Source organism: Anguilla anguilla, chromosome 16 (assembly GCF_013347855.1).
Source record: "Anguilla anguilla isolate fAngAng1 chromosome 16, fAngAng1.pri, whole genome shotgun sequence".
NCBI lineage: Eukaryota > Metazoa > Chordata > Actinopteri > Anguilliformes > Anguillidae > Anguilla > Anguilla anguilla.
This window is the reverse complement of record NC_049216.1, coordinates 14,418,268-14,435,893: the sequence shown is the minus strand read 5'-3', so window position 1 is coordinate 14,435,893 and position 17,626 is coordinate 14,418,268. Positions and strand designations below refer to the sequence as shown.

The window sequence follows — 17,626 nt, the reverse complement described above, 5'->3', positions numbered from 1 at the left end:
ACTTTTTTGTGGGGTGTGAAATTTATGATGGATTCTGACAAGAGCACCAGGTTACTTGTAACTGTCATTACTGCTCCCCCCTCCCTGTACAGACCCGTGTGTGCTCATGTTTCTTGATCATGTCGCGTGTTCATGTTAACAGGTCAGGTGGTAAGAAATGCACATCCTATGTGCTGCTGAGGCCCCTGGGGATCATGACCTCCCTGCTCATACCTGACAGAGCCTTCCCTAAAGACTGAGGTTTCTCAGGTTAACACCAGCAGCCGGACACACACTACTGTAAAGAACAAATACAATCATGCCCCTATGCACTGTAAAACAAGGGACACTTCTTTACACAATATATGCTGCAAAGACCATTACCTGTCCTTCCATCCCAAATACTGTACTTCTTCCACGTGGCTTTTGGTGGTTAAATTGACTTCTGGGTGGGCTAACAAGCAATTGATTGAACATTTCATTTGAAAAAAATAAAATAACTAAATTGTAATTAAATTAAATTGGTGTTGTTTTAAATAAAGCTTGGTTAGCTGACCCTAGATCAGCACATAGGGCACTGATAAATAGTTAACAAAAACCCAAACTGTGAATCAACAAAGCAAAGATTTGGAGTATAATACATTGTACATTATGTATATAATACATTATGTACAGACTATATTTCCAATTGTCTTCCTCTGATATTAGTTATAATATGACGTAATTGATCACAAATTATTTGCCTCAGGGCATCAATGAAATAACCTGAGAATCAGGCTTCTCTCTCTCTCTCTCTCTCTCTCTCTCAACTCTCTCTCTCTCTCTCTCTCTCTCTCTCTCTCTCTCTCTCTCTCTCTCTCTCTCTCTCTCCCTTACACACGTTGCATACACACACTGCATGTGCTTTACTTGGATCCGGCATTCTGCATTTTACAGTGAAACTTAATAAAGTAACCAGACTTTTTTTAAAAGTGACCTGAACTCATGCAGTCGAGAGACATTAACGTCATTGCAATGCGAATGTGAGTGCAGCAAGAGCACGAATAATATAACGGTTAATGAAGACAGTGAATTTGAAAGGAAACTTGATGCGTTTTTATCCTTCAACGAGTGTGACTCTTATTCCCACGGGATATGTAACTTGGAACATTGCGACAGTTCACTGCATCTCTTAAGGTAAATCGCTGCATGTCTGATACGAACATACGTGTTTCTTTGATTGTTTTAATATATTTACAAACACCGAATGATTAATTTGCCCTTAAAATGACATATATGCTGCACAAAAAGCGAGAGTTAATGGAGTGTAGGCTACATGTTAAATAATGAAATAAGCCATCCTAATAGGGTCCGTATTTCAGTCTGTAGATAGGTAACTTTCGAGACTCGCAGTTATAAATGTTAGCAGTTATATTCTGATACAGTCTTACAATTTTGTGACAGAATATAATAATATTTTATATTTTCACATCGTTGTATATGCAACAAATGCCTAGGAAAATCCCAGTGCCAGGGCTTGAGCTGTTATAGAAATGTAATCATGGTGTAAGGTAGTAGGGGAGACTGGGGACGGTTGGCACAGGGGTTGGTGGGCATACTGCTATTTTCTGGTCCTTTGTAGGTCACAGACAAAAAAATGCATTGCCAAAATGTTTGTTTACTTCAACTGCAGTCATATATTGTGATAAAACATTTGAAAAATTACTCACTTTTTGTGAGGTAAACATTTCAGTTTTGTAGTATCAAAAGTTTAAAAATGTTTACCTCACTTTTTGTGAGGTAAACATTTCAGTTTTGTAGTATCAAAAGTTTAAAAATGGTCTTCTTTTGTTACATATAAATATTGGATATGTATGACTTAGAGTTAGGAATCAGCAACATTTTGAAAGAAGATTTGACAGTCTGTGATGGGTGATGTTAGTTGGGTAACATCATGTGTTCACTAAGGTGGGTCCCAATGTGAGTGGGGTTGGTTGGCACGCTGATCTTGGGGTTGGTTGGTACAATGTTAAAATGCTATTGCTTTTGGGTGGAATATCCTAACATAAATTATGCCAGAGAAATTGAGCAAAGAGTGATAAGTGTGCTGACCAACCCTTGGTCTCCCCTATTAGACAGGATGGTTCTATATCAGAAAACCCACCTATTTCCCTACTCCATTTTCCTTTTGATATATCTGCTTTATTTTCATATCTGACTATTCATTTTTGTCATTCTGTTTTAGTTTTTTATTCCAACTTATTATTGTAATGAACTATTGATGTGGAATTTCCACGTCTGCACACGATGGATTGGAAGTGCTGTTGTTTCCAACAGTTTCCAGGTGTGTTCATTTAGGTGTGTCAAGTGTGTCTGCATGGTCTGTACCTTACATGCGTGTTTGCTTGTCACCAGACATCTCATTAGCAATGTGCACATCGCTGCACTGTGTCCTAAAATATTTAAAGACATTACTGACACTATTGAACAATGTTACGAACAATGCCCATATCGTTTTATTTAAATCACAATACCCGTGGCATGGTGGAGATTTCTATCTAAAGAAGTGTACATGCCAACTGTTCCACACACTAACCCGTCTGAACCTACTGTATGTGAGCAAATTCCTGTTTCACATTTTTCTGAAAGTCCAGAAGAGAGAGGTCTCAGAGGTTCACAGGAAAGCGCAATGTCTGATCACGTGTTGGATGCAGGGCTGTGATGGCCTCCTCGCACTCCTCTCACTCTGAGGCCCAACTCTATGCAGGAGCAAGTGTACTGCGCATGTAGATAGATGTGGTGTTGCACCACAGCTTCTAACAGAAACTGTGCCAGATTCTGTTAGAAGCTTTTAGTAAAACTTGAGAAGTGACAAAGATGGTATTTTCTCATTCTTTCACAGGTAAATTATGTCCACTTTGCTGTTGCTGTGTGTGCTATTGCACCTCATCAGTGGTGGGCTTGCAACAGTACAGGTGTCCAGAACAGGTGAGCTGTTATACTCTCCCAGGTTGTCATTCTGTATATCCATCCCTGTCCATTAGAGATGAATGGAGTAATATTGTAGCATTTGGGCTTGGATGTTGGCATCAGGATCGCACCTAGCTGGAAGAAAGAATCCCCCCAAATCCCAACCCTTTGTACATCAGCGAAGAAGGAGAAAAATGGGGAGAAAAATAGAGAAGGGGAGGTTTCCAGCATCCAGCTCTCCCAAATCTTCTCTTAAAATTCAGTTATGTTTAGCATCTGTTAAGCATGGTTGTATGGAGTTTAAGGCCTGTATCCTACACTTCCCCCTCACACACACAGAGCCAGAAGACACCCTGAGCGTCAGCGTCCCTGTGTCGCCCCCACTGCGGTCTCAGCTGGGAGGGGCGATGGTGGTGCCCTGCTACTTCCTGGACAGCTCTGTCCCAGCCCCCCTCGCCCCCCTCTCCTACTGCATCAAGTGGACTCATGTGACCAAGGACAGGGTGTCGGTGGTGCTGGTGGCCACTGGAGGCTCTGTGCGGGTGGAGCCCCAGTACGTAGGCCGGGTTTCCATGGTGAGTTACCCACTGGTGCCCACAGACGGCAGTATGGAGATCTCTGGGCTGCGCTCCAGTGATTCTGGGACTTACCGCTGCCAAGTGACGCATGGCTTCAGGAAGGCCCAGGACTCAGTGGATACTGAGGTTCCAGGTAAGAACGCAGAGTCAGGGCTTTCTCAGTTACTGCTGTAATACTGTATGTTAACAGTACCATCTCACTGCATGCATGCTCCTTTCACTCACTAAACTGAAGCTCCAACACTTCTTTTTGATTACTTGAGGCACTTTTATTTCACTGGGTGAAGTGCTGAATTTTGACTGGCTGAGGCACGTCTTTTTAATTGTATGAGGCTCAGTGGAGGATTGTATCTGCAAATCACCTCCCAGGAACTAACAGAACTATGGGTAACAACTGAGTAACAACACTGAGAGTTACAGTACTGAGGTTCACTGAGAAACAGCAGTGAGATCAGTTAGTAATGGGACCGACATTACCAGCGCTGGGAAATACCACTAGAGTAATTTCAGGGGGTAACAATGGCTGTCTAACGGCTGGTAGATGAGTTTAGTGGGACTGACAGGTTGTTCTACTCCCTTCCAGGTATTGTGTTCCACTACCGCACCATCTCCTCACGCTACAGCCTGAGCTTTGAGCAGGCCCAGGCAGCATGTTCCCACATCGACGCTGTGATCGCCACTCCAGCACAGCTGCAGGCTGCCTATGAGGACGGGATGCATCAGTGTGATGCTGGCTGGCTGGCCGACCGCACCGTTAGGTCTGTCTGTCCCTCTAGCTGATTACCTGAGTGGCTTTAACAGGGACAGCAACCTTGTTTCTTCTAATAAGCATTTGACATTTGAATTCACAAAAATACTTTAAACGTGTATTCTTCATACTTATTTAACATTCAATTTTTTCAGGAATTTTGTTTTAAGTTTAGAGAAACAAATCTTGTTTTGTGAAGAATATGCTTTCTTGCGCAATACACATGCTGTTCTGTGACATTATTTCCTGAGAGAGTGCTTGTGGTGTTGGCATGTTGGCACAGCCAAAGGACACATTTTGTCTGTCAGGTATCCCATTCAGCATCCCAGGGAGGGTTGCTATGGTGATAAGAACACGCTCCCTGGACTGCGGACGTATGGAGAGCAAGACCTCAGTGAGATGTACGATGTGTACTGTTTCGCACAAGAGCTGACAGGTATGGCATATCAATAAAACAAAGTCTCTGCATTTCAGCCATGCAGGGTATAGTAACTAGCTGTTCCCTAACTCTATGGTGCTCCATGTACGGTATAGTGACTAGCTGTTCCCTAACTCTATGGTGCTCCATGCAGGGTATAGTGACTAGCTGTTCCCTAACTCTATGGTGCTCCAGGCAGGGAATAGTGACTTAGCTGTTCCCTTACTCTATGGTGCTCCATGAGTGACTAGCTGTTCCCTAACTCTATGGTGCTTCAAGTAGGGTATAGTGACTATAGCTGTTCTCTCACTCTGTGGCGCTCCAGGCAAGGTGTTCTACTCCATGTCTCCCCACAAGTTCACCTTTGCGGAGGCCGAAGAACAGTGCATGAAGCTGGGTGCCCGTCTGGCCTCCACTGGGCAGCTGTACCTGGCATGGCAGGCAGGCATGGACATGTGCAGTGCTGGCTGGCTAGCTGACCAAAGCGTCCGATACCCCATCAACATTGCCCGGAAGCAGTGTGGGGGTGGCCTCCTGGGGGTCCGCACAGTGTATCTCTTCCCCAATCAGACAGGGTACCCCCCCTCAAACGCTCGCTACGATGCCATCTGCTTCCAAGGTAAGTAAGGAGGTTATTCCTTATGTTTTCCCTTTTTTTATAATTTGATATGGTCTGCTTCAGCACTGCCTCAATGCTTGCTGTAATGTCATTATTCAAATGTAGGGCTCTGCCCTCTTTGCTGTTTTGGGGTTCCTGTTTCGTGCAGATGAGGGGAGGACAGTGCTATTGAGCAGGGAGGGCAGCCCAGTGAATGTGCCCACTTTCACTGGGGGTACCGAGGTCTTCCTCAGAAGGCTCACCATGGAGACAGAGGCACGGGGGGAAGTGGTGAAACAGGAGCTGGTCCCTGACATCTATGCTGAGCTGCCACTGGCCCCACCCAACAGTATCCCATACAGCTCTGCCAGCACAAAGGGTGTGGTTCAGCAGCACATCACCACGGTGACCGCCCGGCCCAACGTGGGCTCAGAGTTTCCCCGTCATATTGATGCTGAGCCTACACTGCCCCCTACAGGTCAGTGTGGGATTCCTCCTAGAGTGCACAACAGGACGTTGCATTGCATTACATTTATTTGGCAGACGCTTTTATCCAAAGCGTGGTTTAATTTTGACTTAAGGTTATTGTGCAGTGCTCCTCATGACCTCTCTGCTCTGTGGGCGTGTCCTGCGTAGGTGTGGTGTTCCACTACCGTGGCCCGTCCCCCAGCTATGCCCTGACATTTGCAGAGGCCCAGCAGGCGTGTCGGAAAGCAGGCGCGGTCATCGCCAGTCCGCCGCAGCTCCATGCTGCCTTGAGGACCGGCCTCCATGGCTGCAACCCTGGTTGGCTGAGTGACCAGTCTGTCAGGTTACCCTGCTGCCAGACTAACCTTCATTCATCTGACTGGGAATGAGGCTTCATCAACCACACTAGGGGTGGAGCTATGATGTTCTGTCAATCACTGATTCTTATTCACCAATCAAAAGATTTTGCTATGTAAAACTAAAGGGTATGTTTGTTCTAAATCAGTTAGACACTCATAGCAAGTAAGAGATCAGGCTAGTTTTGGTCTTCCATCAGCTAGAGACAGGAGTGTTGGCAGAATTTATAATGTTTTGTTTGATGGGCAGGTACCCCATCGTGTCTCCAGGGGACAAATGTTCAAGGGGCCAGATGGACTCGCCAGCTGTGATGTCACAGGGCCTGCGCCCAGGGCATGAGCGCTATGATGTATACTGCTACACCCACCAGCTGAATGGTAAAACATTAAAGGACATGCAATCATGGAGTTTAGATCTATATTCACAGGAGTGATGTGCCTCTCTCTCTCTCTCTCTCTCTCTCTCAGGTGAGGTTTTCCATGTTGGCTCCACTGATGGTTTTACATATGCAGAGGCTGTGCTCCGCTGTAGGAAGCAGGGTGCCAGGCTGGCATTGCCGGGGCAACTATATGCTGCGTGGAGGGGGGGCTATGATAAGTGTCGCGCCGGCTGGTTGTCGGACCGCAGTGTCAGATACCCCCTCACCAGCCCCCGCCCCCAATGTGGGGAGGGCAGAACTGGGGTTTACACTGCCTATGCCTTCCACAACCAGACCGGGTACCCCAGCCCCCACAACAGATACGACACCTACTGCTTCAGGGGTAAAAATTACCTTCTTTAATATGCTCATCAGGGTGCTCTTTCGCACGCTCTTAATACAATATAACATATTTTAATTACAGCTTAATTAATAAATTTGCTCTCATACAGGCGAACACCATTCTGTGATCTATGCAAAATAATTTGTACATTAACTCCATTGCCTTACCTAGATGACTACAGTATACTATATTTAACTGTAAGGTGTTCCATACCACCTTACCTGGCCAACACTGTTTAAAAGCATCTACATGCCCCTGCTACACAATCAAACTTCTATCTCATATCTGTAATTCACTGTTTCCATTGGATACTCTGTCAGGTATTGGCTGATGTCCTTTGTAAAGAGTGTTGTACCCAACAACTGAACTTAATGTTCAGGCAACAGTCATTCAGTAACTCTGGCTCTTCTTGGGTCCAGAGATAATTAGGTGTGTGCTGTCTTCTGTGTATTCTAACTGACCTGTCAGCAAATCACACTGGGATCCAGCTGAATATAACAGGAACTGAAGGGGATCTGGTGGAAATCACATCCATTCCCAGCCATCTCAGGCCTGGTGAGTTATCTCCACCGTCAACTTGACTGAAAGTGCTGCTCTATCTGTACATCTGTGTGTTCATGAAGCACATTGCCTTTTCTTTTCACAGAGCCCCGCTTCATAACCCTGCCCACCTATGTGGTCCCTCCTACTTCTGTGCCCCCACACACCTCTGTGAAACCGCCCAGTTCTGGTTCTGACCCGACCCCTGAGGCACTCTCTGGGAGTGGTGAAACAGAGTCCAAGGAGAGGGTTGAGAGTGGTGGTGAGATTTCTGGTCAAAGTGGTGATGGGTCAGACAAGCCGGTGACCCTGTTAGGCAGGGGGACGGTCCAGCCTGAGGAGGACTCTGCCTCTGGAGCACAGGAAGCCAGAGAGAGCAGCAGCGGTGTCCATACCCTTTCGGCGGGCCAGTCGGGCTTTGGTTCCTCCTCAGGGGAAAGTGAGGTCCCCTCTGGCTCTGGGGAATCTTCCGGGCTCAGCGGAACACTGCAGAGTCCTGAGCAGGGCGGGGTCTCTGTGATTACCCTGGTGAACAGCAGCGAGGCAGGGAACTCAGGCTCACTGGATGGTGCAGGGCTGGATTCCGGCAGCTCTGGAGACCTCTCAGGCTCCGGGGTCTCTGGGTCTGGCAGTGGCTCCTCCCTCCCAGACGTGGGATTTGTGGACTCAGACTACCGAGATCAAACAGAGAGCTCTGGGAGCTCCAGGCCAGGCCTGGAGGCATCGGGGAACCTGCTGTTAGGATCTGGTGACATCAGTGGATTCCAGTCTGGGGGTGTGCTCTCTGGATCTGGCCTCCCATTGGGCAGTGGTGATGTCACCTTTCTGACAGATGAGGGGATGATGGAGGTGTCGACCAAGCAGACAGATAGCAGGGAGCCGGAGGAGGAGGAGCCTGCCAAGGTGTGGGGAGACCAGGCCCAGGTGGGAGGAGCAGTAGGGGTGAAGCACATCTCTGTGGTCAGCCACAGCGGGGGGCAATCACAGGGGGGTGTGGCTGCCCTCACCCTGCCCACCATCCCTCCACACACCTCCCCTGGACTGGAACAGCCCCTGTCAGTGGATGGTATGTGACCTCTGACCTCAAGCATGAGGAGGTTGTGTGTGCTTTTTGTTCATAGGGAGCATGTAATCCCTTTCCCGACATTTTCAATTCACAAGCCTCCACAGTGTTAGTGTTTGTATCTGTAACCTTATTTTACTGATGCAATAGCACCTTATTTAGCCTATACCAGAGGTAGGCAACAAAGGCCATATCTGTTTCTGACTTTCATGCCAATTTCTGGCCTTAATCACCTAATTAGCCCCAACATTTATTCCTTCTGACACATTAGCTGCATTTCTTGATAAGCACATGAATGACAACTGAAGACTTAGTTATTGTGCCCCTATATAAAATGTTTAACTGTGATCTAAACTGCGTGAACCAGTCTTGGTGTATGCAGCTTGTTAGCTCATTTGTCCAGGGTAACTGGTGGAAACAAAAACCTGCATACACACTGGCCCTCCAGGATCGGAGTTGCCCGCCCCTGGCCTATACAATATCACAATGTTTTAACTGTAGGGTACTCCCCCTGTATGAGCTCACCTGATTTAACTGTGCAGGCAGCCTGGGATGGGGAGTGTTGCCAGATGCCTCACTGTCTCCCCCTGCTGCAACTGTAGAGATGCACGGGTGTGCGGATGGCTGGACTGCATTTGACGGCCACTGTTACCTGCATGTCTCTCGGAGAGAAACCTGGGAAGCGGCCGAACAGCACTGCCAAGACCACGAGTCCCACCTGGCCAGCATCCATTCACCGCAAGAGCAGGAATTTATCACTGGTGAGCAAAGTTCTCACTGTTCTCCATCTCTTTGGCTCTGAGTCTCCCTGCCCAGCCCCCCGCCCCCCGCCCCCGCTCTAGCTTATTGACTGTTCCGCTCTGCTTCCAGCCAATGCGCAGGATTACCAGTGGATTGGGCTGAATGATAAGAGGGTGGAGAACGACTTCCACTGGACAGATGGATCCCCCAGGGTAAGCTTCGCTATGAAAAGGGTTTGATGGACTCCACCGTGTTCCCACCTATGCAATGACTTTACCCTGCCGTATCTCCCCTCAGTTTCACTGTCAGTTACTTTGGAACACAGCCCAAACAGCAGGTCCTCCCCCCAGTGCAGACTCAGTACGGCCCCCTGCACGTTCTGTTACTCTGAGACTGAGAAAAGATGCACTGGCCGTTGTCTGTGTTTTAAATCTTTAAGTCTTGTCCCCTACAGTAAGTGATTGCAGCTGTTTTTTTCCTTAGCAATATGAGAACTGGCGCCCAAACCAGCCGGACAGTTTCTTCAGCGAAGGAGAGGACTGTGTAGCGATGATCTGGCACGAGGGCGGCCAGTGGAATGACGTGCCCTGCACCTACCAGCTGCGCTTCACCTGCAAGTCCAGCCCAGGTGAGCTGAGTGCTCAGCCGGGATTCATACTGGAGCTTCATGGTGACTGAACATAATGAAACTCCTTCATAGTCGTTAGCATCATTAGCCTCTGCACTAACATTTTAACCTTGGTATAACAGACTTTTTTTGGTCATACCCTCTCAGCTTGGTGTGGCCCCCCTCCTGAAGTGGAGAATGCAAGGGTTATTGGCGACAGGAAAGGTCGCTACAGGTTCAGTTCTGCAGTGCGATACAAGTGTAACCCGGGATTCACACAGCGCCACTTGCCTGTGGTGCACTGCATTGCGGGCGGGCAATGGGAGAGGCCACGAGTAAAGTGTGTAAGCTGTGAGTGTGCATTTAACCCCTTTTACACTGATAACACACTTATACACGCACTCTCACTTACACTCACACTTACATACATGTATATTCTATCTTCCACTTTCGCCCTCTCTCTCTTTCTCACACACACACACACACACACAAACACCTATTTTTTACATAAACACACACATGCACACACACACAAATACATAAAACTTGTGTGCTTTTTTTGCCGACAGTAAAACTATTCATTCAAAACCAAATAATTTATAAGACCAAATTATTGAATCATACAGGAAAGATTTAGTGAAACATTGTGACTGGTTCGTTTCATTCCCCATGTCTCACCACGTCTCTCTCTCTCTCTCTCTCTCTCTCTCTCCAGCTGCCCAGATAACAAAGAAAATCCATTCAGAAATGACCCTAGAGAAATCCTCAATAAACATTACAGGGATACAAAGGAAAGATTTAAGGGAATAACAATAAAGAAAGATTTGTTTCTGCAAAAGGAGACTTCACACTAAGCTGGCCCACCTTGAATCCAAACCCAAACAGCTGCTGCTGTGTTCTCTATCTGACTTGTGCCCTTTGTGAGTGCTGTGTTTTAGAGGGGTAAAATAGCTGATGGTTTTATTCATTTGATGCTGTTCTGGTGCTAAGCACAGTGAAATATTTTTTAAATACACTATTTTTGTTATTATTGGTTGGATTTTGCTTTGATGACAGTAGTTACATAGTATATTCTAACAGGAATGTTTACTCTCTGTAGGTAGGAAACAGTGAAATCAGCATAATACACACGTCTCTCAGCCATATTGGAGGTCCCCAGTAGAGATCATCAGTTGGTGATACTGGAGCACTATGCTCTTGACCACCAAACCAAGATTGCCTGACTTTCCCCTCCAATCCTAACCCAAAACAATTTAAAGTAACATTCACATTGTAATCCAGGATCATTTACTCAGAACAAAAACCTGCATCAGTAGTCACAGTTCGTTTGTTGGTCACAGGGGGATGCATCACTCACAGAATATTTAAATAGGACTATTCAAACCCATACTTCATGATCACTGGCAGAGAGAGAGTATTTCAAAGAGCCTTACACTAAACCTCACTGACATAGTGGTAATTACAACTACAAATCAAAGCTCTGAATTAGCCCTGCTTTGGAGAATATGTTGAGACCTGTCAAGCCCCGCCCATCTGCCACAACACGGTATTCCCTTGACGGAAATCACACCTTTGACCAATCATTCACCTCTCACACATTCCACAATCACAGCATGAGATGGCCAACTGTCTCTATGCTCAGCCAAATAGCGATCCATAAGCAGGAGGGAATGCATGTCAAAATTGCCATCTTCATGTTATCTGTTGTACACATGTGAAAATATTATGTTATAATATGAATTTCAGAACTGGAGAAAGGCGTATTGGACTTGGGAACATTTTACACAAAAAATATGGCTTCTGTTTCACATGCTATCTTTCATATAAAATTAAAACCCCTCTGTTTATAAAGGTCACTGTGCATCAGAGTGGTTGTGGGTTCTAGTCAAGCACACTTTCCACAGCCCACAGCTCCAGGGAAAACACTGTACTGCAAAAAAAAAAAACCCACAGAAAATAGAAAGGATACAGTATATTTGAACCCACATAATATTAATAAAAAATTCACAGAAAAATTCTTTAAAAAGATTTATAATCTTTCCCTCAAAAATTCAGTCCATTTATAAACCAAAAGCCAAATGTACACAGTGCTCTAAGTGGTGTGTAAGCAGCTATTAGTCAGCAGTGTAGTATCAGTGTAGTAGTGGGGGTCAGTGCGCAGTGGAAGGTGGGGGGGGTGTCAGTGGGCAGTGTAGCAGTACACGCCGTGTTTCTCGTGCTGGGGGGGGAACCCAAAGCTGCGCACTCCAGGTTCTGGGGGGCCACAGTTGGGGCGGTGCTGGGTGATGGGGTAGCGCAGGCTCCCGTCCGCCAGCCAGCCTGCGTCACAGCGGTCCAATCCTGCGAACCACCAGGAGGCGTACAGCTGGCCCACCTTGGCGATCTGTGCTCCGTCCCTCTCACACGCCCGCTGCGCCTCCCTGAAACTGAATCCGTGTGAGGCCTGCAGGAAGTGTACACGTCCTGCAGGGAAAGGGACACAGTAAATGTGTCAGCGCACTGCAAAGACCACAGCAACATGAGCCTAATATGGTGGTATGAAACAGCCAGGTCAAATACAAATTTGTTCTGGATTAAAATACTTTTCTGTGCTCTACTGATCTTGCCTGGTGTAATTGAGCCTGCCAATATACCCAGAAGGCGGAGTCTGCACTTTTTGAGACTATTTAATTGGTTCCAATACACCAGAGAAGATCAGTAAGGCGTAGAAAAGTATTTGAATCCAAAACAAACATGTATTTGACCCAGGTCTGGAAACAGCCCTAATCAGTAGATATGAGCCAGCCCTTAACCAGGAGATATGAGATAGTCTTAACATGGAGTTATGGAACATTCCTCACATATGAGATAGCCCTAATGAGGAGATTTGATTCATTTTTAACTTACAGATATGGGCCATTCCTAATGATACATGAGAAAGCCCTAATCAGTAGATATAAGGCAGCCCTTATGAGGAGATATGAGACAGCGCTAACTGAAGTGCCATGATGTAGGTGTCATACTCAGGCCAACTCTGTGATGGCACGCAGAGGTCACAGAGAGCTTGTGTCATACCTGATATTGAAGAGGAGAAGCAGAACGCGTCGTAGCGGTGCAGCTGCCGGTGGCGGAGGCCGTAGCTCCGGATGCCGGGGGCCAGGTCTGCGCCCCCACACGCCTCTCGGGCCGAGGTGATGGGGTACTGCACCGTGCCGTCTGCCAGCCAGCCCGCGTTGCACCAGTCCATCCCCTCCTCCCACGCCCAGAACAGCTGCTCAAACGTGGCCAGAGCAGAGTCCTGCTCCTCACAAGTCTGCTGTGCAGCATGGAAGTTCAGCTGATATCGCCCCCCAGGTGGCTGGTACGGGAATACCACTCCTGGGGTGAGACAAAAGGCAGACAGACAGTCAGACAGACAGAAAGACCGGGTTCTAGCTCTGCGGGAAGAGGTTAAAGGAAGCCTGGCAATGTGGCTACCATTCAGCCGTACCTCGTAAAGCCAGGTCAATGGTGACGCTCTGGTCCTCCAGCCCATCGATCACCTCACAGCGGTAGCGTCCCGTGTCGTTCAACTGCAGCTCTCTGATGACGAGGGACACCTCCCCCGGGGTGTGGTCTTGTAGGTTAACACGCCCTTTGAAGTCCTCAAAGCTGCGCTGTCTCGAGCCAATAGCCACCAGCACTTCTTTCTCTGGCCCGTTAGCCGCCTGCCAGTACCATTTCACTCGGGTCCTGCGGGGGACGCTCAACGCAGGCTCGTACCAGTATCGACATTGCAATACTGCACTGCCCCCCCGCAGAGCAAGCACCATGGTCTCTTCTGCCTCCACATGTAGACGCACTCCATTGAAATAAACTGAGGCAAAGAAATAATGTAGACAGATTACAGACACAACACAGACACAGCAGAGACACGCACAAAAAGAGTTCAGTCACTGTGTGGGTGTGGTCAAGTTACAGTGTAGTAGGTCTCTGATGTGAAAAGTTATCTTCTAGCATACTTAGCTGGGTAAATTCAAAATTTTGCAAGTACATACTCTCCTTTTTTCCGTTGCCGTTTCCTTTGTCGTCATAGAAGAAGCCGTTGACATAGCGTGGAGTGGCCCAGCACATGCAGAGCAGCTGTAGCTGTAGCTGTAGCAGGCCAACCAGCAGGAGGCACCTCACTGTCATTGTGGTTCTCAAACTTTTCAGAATGCAAGATTTAGCCCTATATAAAAGCATAAAATATTACTCAGTCAAACCTAATCTAACGCTTAAGTGGACATCAATATATCGGAATGTTGACTGAAGTATTTAAAAAGCAATGCATCTCTGCAGCTATCGCTTTGAACATTGACTATTACGCATACTTACCAGCAGAGGGCAGTGAAAGACAATGAAACCAATCAGACGTCATTACCTCCTTCAAGTTTGATTGTTGCTACTAACGTGGTTGATGACTTACCCGCAGTGCCAGCTGCTGGCATAAACGGTGTTTGCGGGCGTTTAGGGCCACACAGTTCAGGTTGTAAATGTTTTTGTTTTTAAAGACATTTAATCATGCACTTATGGCTTTTTCGATGCTTGCGGCGGTTCCCCAGTGCACGATCGCCAACATATGTCCACCCCCGGTCCGCGATTTCTTTTAACGAAGGTTCAGTTTAAGTCTCCTTATGTCGGCCTATTTAGATCATTGAGGGAGTAAGGTTTATATCTATTAAACTTTGCTCCTTAGGTATATTTTGCACTAATGGAAGACGTCCTTAAAGAGGACTGCGGAAATCACATAGGCTAGATTATCTTGTTGCAAACGCCCATGCTGCTACAACGTAAGTTTTTTTAAATACATTGCTATTTATTTTTATTTATTTTGTATTTTACACAGACCCTTCTTAAATGTATTGTACATTTTCTATTTTATACTGGTTAAGGATATTGAATACACTGGAACAGACCTGGGTCGTATAGGCCTACGTAGGCCTATTTGTTTTGGATTCAAATACTTTTATGTGTTCTATTGATCTTGCCTGGTGCAATTGAGCCTGCCAATATGACCAGAAGTCGGGGGTTTGTACTTTGAGAGTAGCCTATTTAATTGGTTCCAGTACACCAGACAAGATCAGTAAAGCGTAGAGAAGTAGGCTATTTGAATCTAAAACAAATACGTAATTGACGCAGATCTGCATTGGAATTGTGTTATTCCGTCTTATCCGGTTATTGCAAATAGTGTGCCTTTTATTCTGTGAATGCTAATTATATGCTGTGGTAGGTGATGTTGCGCAGCGCTGACTCCGCAAGTTAATTCCTGTAGAACAATGTGTACTGCAATACCCCTATCCAGGATTTAGAGCGTGGCGCCCCCTGTGGTCCAGGCGTTTAATCACCCTAGTAGGGCAGGGGTTACATTAACCTGGGGTACAGACGACCCCATCGCATAAAACAAGTATCAGACTAGCCTAACGTAAGTTAAATGAATAACTTGTCCTATTTATTCGAGTTTGTTTAGTTGATCATTGACGTAACTGTGACGAAACGCAAAACAGAACTAATTGACCGCGCCTGCGGACCTAAAGACTGACAAGTGAACTGCCGTTCACCTGAAACTCTCCGCCAGACGCCCGTGTTTGGACAGTAAGAGTGGCAGGCAAATATCAGAAGTAAAGTGAAACTGTGAATGAAGAACCATCATTGAAAAGCCTGCAAATCAGGAATATTTGACCTCAAATTCCTCAAAACAAAAATGTATGAATGCAGCCTGCTGTAGGTTAGTGCTATTCAGAGGATCGGCGGTTGCGTAATGTTTTGTACCCAATTATTTCCCCGGAGTTTTGTTTTGTCAAAACATACAAAACGTTATTCGTGAATGAAAGTAGCCTAATCATCTTGCTATTGTAATGAACACGAGTTTAAGAGCGACCCGCGCGCTGATGTGTAGAATCTCACCTGTCCGCTTATCAAAAACTGTGTTGAACTGGTGTCTGTCAGGTTGTGCGTCCGAAATAGGCCTACTTATTATGAATAATTTACAGTCAGAAGACAGCGTTCATTTAACTCTCTTCTAATTTCTGATGGTCTCACTTTCTCATAAGTTTTCTCGGTGATTTTTGGAGCCTCCCGTCCCATGAGTACGCAACATATTAAAGCCTAAGGTAAAAAATAATAATAATAATTTAAAAAAAGAAAGAAATCGTTGGCTAAATGTGTACTGGGCTCTCAAATAAAATAGACAAATAAATATGCATGCACAGACACAGAGCGGTTGCTAGTAGTATATGTCAGGCCACAGGGTGGTGCAATGAGCCTATCGTGCACCTGTGCGAGAAACAGAATAGGTAGTGCGAGTGCAGTCTTCAGAATAGAGCTTGAACAGTTTTTACTGGCCGATTAAATGTAACTCGAATTAATACGCGGGCTTTCATTTTCAATTGCGCTTGAGGACTAACCCCCACAAAAGAAATAAAAAATAAAAAAACCGATATGTTCACATTTACAAAAAAAAAAAAAAAAAACACATTTTCTGTCAATTGTCAGGCGTCACTCAAGTAATTCTTGACCAAATTAGATATGAACATCATGGAATATCTATTTAACCTATTGACTTTAATAACAATACCAATTTCATTACTGTAGCCTACTGTATTGCACTTGTAGGTGGAGGGGTAAGTAATAATTTTTGTCACAAGTATTCATCTTGGCTTGCTTTCCTAACATTAGCGAGTCTTAATTATTAAAAACAGTCTTTATATAAAAAAAAAACACAAACAAAAAAAAAGGCATTAAAACCTGGGATAGCTACTTACAGACAGAGATGTATGTTCGTCCCTTGAATAGAAGCACGCCTATGATCGGTTCTGTAGTTACATTTATCACTCTCCGCGCGGACTGACTTTTGCAGTAAAGTGAATCGTATCGCACTCCTTTCAGCAGGTCTTTGGAGGAAAAGGGTCGGAGTGACGTCACTCAAGGCATCGCTTTTGAAGGGGTTCTTGCCTAACATTAAAGCGACAGGGCCACTTCTGCGCCTGTCAGGGAGCAGGACCACTTTCATGTAAACTGAATGTAGCCTAATCTGTTTTCCAGATTTGATAGGTTCTGTGAATTTTATAATTTAGCGCACAATAAAATTTCCAGTGCAGGACCATATGTACTCTGCAAGAGTTCATTTAACACTGGCGTTTTGTGCTGTGCAGAAAGTGTAGCCTAACAGGGTAGATCGAAACTAGCTAGAATTGAGTTCTATAAATTTAACTAATACATAGCCTACTTTTAATCAATGCATCTATGTCAACTCTATCTGTTGGGATATACACATAGATGTAACATGAGTCGACATAAATGTAACAGTTTTTATTTTATTTTACTCAGAAAACATTTAGCCTAGCACTATGCAGTTTTAAAAACAGCTTTGACCTATCCATAGGTCATTTTGATTACATTCATAACTCAATTGCGTCGGATACAATTAAAACTAAAGTAGGCGGATGTTTCATCCATACCTGCTAGTCGGTATGATTGTGACAGAGGTGCGGAATAATTGTAAGCGAAAATGAAAATGTCCTATAATGTGCGTACTCAGGTTTTTTCTATGCATACTACTGCTAATCAAGGAAACACATTTCCAGTGGTAACGTGAGACCAGCCACATCCTCAGATTATGAAGCATGGGGCTTTATTCATGAAAAAAGACTGTAAACATTGGTGCTCTAGAAACGTTGTAATTTACTGTGAAGACAGTTGTGGTAATGTCCAAATCGAAGATGAAAGCTGATTTTATTTGTTTCTTAATACCCAGGTAAGCTTTTACAAAGCAAATAGCCCACCATACAGACCAATCCGGTGTGTGCCTTTTATAAATGCC

The 17,626-nt window shown here is 45.6% G+C and overlaps 2 protein-coding genes across 3 annotated transcripts; one reads left to right on the top strand and one right to left on the bottom strand.

Annotated features, from left to right (window-relative positions):
* The first annotated feature begins 873 nt into the window (after positions 1–873).
* Positions 874–10,857, top strand: LOC118215746 (aggrecan core protein-like). 2 transcript variants are annotated; one of them, XM_035396718.1, is made up of 17 exons: positions 874–1,155; positions 2,861–2,946; positions 3,268–3,639; positions 4,090–4,264; positions 4,563–4,690; positions 4,998–5,291; positions 5,440–5,748; positions 5,907–6,081; positions 6,345–6,472; positions 6,563–6,856; positions 7,325–7,411; positions 7,503–8,462; positions 9,062–9,220; positions 9,330–9,412; positions 9,684–9,828; positions 9,976–10,158; positions 10,523–10,857. In XM_035396718.1, exons 2-17 carry the CDS (start codon positions 2,868–2,870, stop codon positions 10,615–10,617), a joined length of 3,666 nt encoding a protein of 1,221 aa, XP_035252609.1. In that variant the 5' UTR covers positions 874–1,155; positions 2,861–2,867; the 3' UTR covers positions 10,618–10,857. The 2 variants fall into 2 exon arrangements, with proteins under 2 accessions (XP_035252609.1, XP_035252608.1); XM_035396717.1 differs by having other exon boundaries at positions 9,002–9,220.
* Positions 10,858–11,822: 965 nt separating this feature from the next.
* Positions 11,823–16,675, bottom strand: LOC118215749 (hyaluronan and proteoglycan link protein 3-like). The gene is made up of 5 exons (XM_035396722.1): positions 16,569–16,675; positions 13,824–13,996; positions 13,277–13,642; positions 12,862–13,164; positions 11,823–12,270 (listed from the first exon to the last, which is right to left on the bottom strand). The coding sequence occupies exons 2-5, from the start codon at positions 13,957–13,959 to the stop codon at positions 11,987–11,989; spliced, it is 1,089 nt and encodes a 362-aa protein (XP_035252613.1). The 5' UTR covers positions 13,960–13,996; positions 16,569–16,675; the 3' UTR covers positions 11,823–11,986.
* Positions 16,676–17,626: the final 951 nt, after the last annotated feature.